The following is a 3,380-nucleotide window of genomic DNA, read 5'->3' as shown; positions in this document are numbered from 1 at the left end:
AGTTATAGCACCCCTGAATGAGCTGAACGTCTCAATATATGAAAAGCTAAAACTGCATACAAAAAAAAAAAAAATGCAATAAGAGACTGAAATGAACCAACAGCAGGAAATCAGTGATCGAATCGATTTCTCTGGCTGCGATTGGTTTTCCTACTCGGCCTCTTCTTCTTCCTGTTTGCTGAGTGCTCAGTCATGGCTCCAGCAGTGAGTAGAAACACAACTAAATAAAGTGAAAATAGACAGCGGGTTTGAGCTTGTATCTGTCACCGATGTGTGTGTTTGTAACCAAAGAGCAGAAATACAGGAGCTACTGTCGTTTAAAGCTTTCGATCGGGACCAATCATTGTACTGACCACACGCACGTTGGGCTAGCTGCTAGCGCTAACGCTAGCTAGCGGTGGTCGACGTGATGAAAACGCGTTTTATTTATTAAGAAAAATTTAAAAGTAGATGCTCAGACAGTTTAGAATACATGTTGGCAAAACTTATGATAACTTAACAGTGTTCATCATGTTTCCTGTGCTGATTTAGCTAGCTAAYCTGCTCGTTCTGCACACGTTTGGGTAACTTTTTATTTTTTTTTTTACACATTTGTGCTTCAGAAGAAGCAGGTGGTGTTCAGGAAACCGGGTGGGAAAAGGAAGAAGCAGATCCTGAAGTTTACCTTGGATTGCACTCACCCTGTGGAGGATGGCATCATGGATGCTGCCAACTTTGTGAGTAGACTCATTCAGACATAAAGAGGTTTTGTCTGCAGTAGCTTTGTTTAAAATAATATTAGTTTAATGTCAGAGTTCCATTTAGTTTTGTTGTTGCTCTAAATTAACCTTATTTTTTCTGGGACACATCCCCTTGTCTGTAGTAAATTGCACGTTTGTACCAATGTGATTTTTACACACTCCTGCCTTGTGTGAGACTTCCTGTGTCCTCCTCTCCCTCCTCCAGGAGCAGTTCCTGCAGGAGCGCATCAAGGTGAACGGCAAAGCTGGAAACCTCGGAGGAGGCGTGGTGTCCATCGAAAGGAGCAAGAGCAAGATTGCAGTGAACTCAGAAGTTCCCTTCTCAAAGAGGTACAAAATGTTATATTGTTGTCAAACGGTCGATAAATCACACCCACCGATCGCTACCGGACCCAAATGGTTCTGTGACGTAGCGGTTGGTGGTAGACGTTGAAACATCCTCCAACGTGCGCCAGAAAATTCTTGCTTCTGCGTTTAATTGTTTGCAGTGAAAGCGTGGCGGCGCAGTGGTTTGTTCAAAAATGTCACTCGTTTTAAGGTTTAATAAAAGACTTTTGAGTTTCTAGTTTAAGTGACTTTTAAAGCCAGAGAGAGCGTTTACACCACCTCTGCAGGGTGGAGCAGAGCGGCAGCGTGCGCACAGCCAACCACCACAATTACACCCCGTTCTACTTTTGCCCAACGCCGCATCAAGTGCAGAGTCAATCCATAAAGATCGCGTCGCAACGACATCCATATTTTCAAAATAATTCACCAAAGACAGACTACATTTTGTTATTCCTTACTATTATAACAAATATATTGGTTATTTGTACACGTGTCGTGTCATAATAAATAACTTGTGGCTTTGCGTACAAATAAAACACGAGAATTTGATTCTGAAACCAAAAATAAAAATTAATTTTCAACAGTTTTTTTTTTCAAGTTTGTCTACAGAGTTTTATAGAACAGTTTTATCAGAATCAGAATACTTTACTGATCCCCAGTGGGAAATTGCAATTATTACAGCAGCAACCATTTCAAGTAAGCATTAGAGATAAAATATAAAAGAAAAATTTTAGAGCACACAAGAAAAGAAACAGTATAAACACTATGGGGAACTAAATTAACACAGAACAATACACATACTTTGGCATCTGTACAGTGTAAATAGAAAATAAACTCTTATTCTCTCTTATTAAACAGAAGGAATTGTTTTGATCTGACTTCAGCATTTATCACAGGCACTTGCATTTCCCCTGTGTGCACCTCTGGGTCTTTTATAAATGATGTAAGCCTGCTCAAATTAAAAATTTTGCTTGTTTTTTTTTATGAAGCATCCTGTATTTTTCTTGGAAAGAATAGTGATGAATCATAGGGCTTTTGATAAATAAGTGCAATATTAAGACACCACCACCAGAGGGCGACTGCAGTTCTGCATCTCAAAATTTTCAATGATTTTTTTTTTACATGATTTTGGAAATGGTCAATTTATCAGCTTAACATGCACCTTAAAACTTTTCTCCTGACTCACTTCATCGTACCCCGTCCCCCACTCCCTCACTCCACCCATCCTCCCCCCCACCACGTGGTCTTGGTTTTCAGGTACTTGAAGTATCTCACCAAGAAGTATCTGAAAAAGAACAACCTCAGGGACTGGCTGCGGGTCGTAGCCAACACCAAGGAGAGCTACGAGCTGCGCTACTTCCAGATCAACCAGGACGAGGAGGAGGAGGAGGATGAAGATTAAACCGTGCACCACTCTAAAAATAAATGTAAAAAGACAAAAAAAAGGTGTCCTGCTTTCTTGGGTTGTTTAGCCTCCGTTCTGGAAGCAGACGTTTAGCTACTTTTCTGCTAATTTTAGCTGTTTTTTTATATGATTTTGTTAATTTATACTTTTGTTACTGGTTTGCAAATTTATACTTTTAGAAAAGAAAGGAAGGGGAAGAAAGTTATTGTATTTCACGTCATATGGGTGCATCAGGTGGAGCGACTCGGCTCGGGTTTTAAGCCCAATGCTAATACGCTAATCGCTATTTTGTTTGTTTTTGCAAGAATAGTTTCAACTTTAAAGATTCAGCTTTATCTTACTCTACAGTCATGGCATTTTCACATAAAATGCAGCATATTCCTATTTGTTTTCTCTTCTTTTTTTAATTGAATTGCGACTGCATGCTTCGTGCTATTTTAGCATTTTTGTCACTGAAAACATTTGACTCGTTCTGGAGCACAACTTGATTTTATTTTCTTTTAGACTTCAAAATATCTAACTTTATTTAAAAACCATGCCCTGTAGGAATACATTGAGATCTCTAGGAAAAAAACAAAACAAAAMAAAAAAATAGCAGATTTGCCTGCTGCTTAGCTTTTGGCTAGCTTCTTTGACGCTTTTAGCTATTTTTATGCAACTTTTAGCTAGCCTATACTCATATTTACCATATGTATTGTTTTGCTGCTCCTACCAGCTGTTTAGTGTAAAAAAACTTGCTGTTTTGCAGCTTCCAGCTCTCAGCTGATGTGTTTTGCTTCCTGATGAGCTGAAGCTGAAACTTGTCCTGTTTTCCCACCTGTGGTAACCTTGGCAACGGATCACCGGAAGTCCGACACCTCCCACGTCGCTTCACGTGTTTTTTAGTCACGTGTTTTTAGTTCTGATGG

The 3,380-nt window shown here is 39.5% G+C and overlaps 2 protein-coding genes across 2 annotated transcripts in view; one reads left to right on the top strand and one right to left on the bottom strand.

The window, feature by feature from the left end:
- LOC106522834 (RING finger protein 207) overlaps positions 1–3,380 on the bottom strand; it is a 31,979-nt gene that overhangs the window by 23,332 nt on the left and 5,267 nt on the right. The window lies entirely within an intron of this gene.
- LOC106522836 (60S ribosomal protein L22) lies at positions 131–2,512 on the top strand. Its single transcript, XM_014016027.1, has 4 exons — positions 131–204; positions 603–716; positions 946–1,070; positions 2,325–2,512. Exons 1-4 carry the CDS (start codon positions 193–195, stop codon positions 2,467–2,469), a joined length of 396 nt encoding a protein of 131 aa, XP_013871481.1. The 5' UTR covers positions 131–192; the 3' UTR covers positions 2,470–2,512.

This window comes from Austrofundulus limnaeus, unplaced genomic scaffold (genome assembly GCF_001266775.1).
Source record: "Austrofundulus limnaeus strain Quisiro unplaced genomic scaffold, Austrofundulus_limnaeus-1.0 Scaffold137, whole genome shotgun sequence".
NCBI lineage: Eukaryota > Metazoa > Chordata > Actinopteri > Cyprinodontiformes > Rivulidae > Austrofundulus > Austrofundulus limnaeus.
This window is presented reverse-complemented; position numbering and strand designations above follow the sequence as displayed.

Coding starts and splice junctions, on each gene's coding strand:
- LOC106522836 (XM_014016027.1), top strand. Junction 717..945: donor TCATGGATGCTGCCAACTTT/GTGAGTAGACTC, acceptor TCCCTCCTCCAG/GAGCAGTTCCTGCAGGAGCG. Junction 1,071..2,324: donor GAAGTTCCCTTCTCAAAGAG/GTACAAAATGTT, acceptor CTTGGTTTTCAG/GTACTTGAAGTATCTCACCA.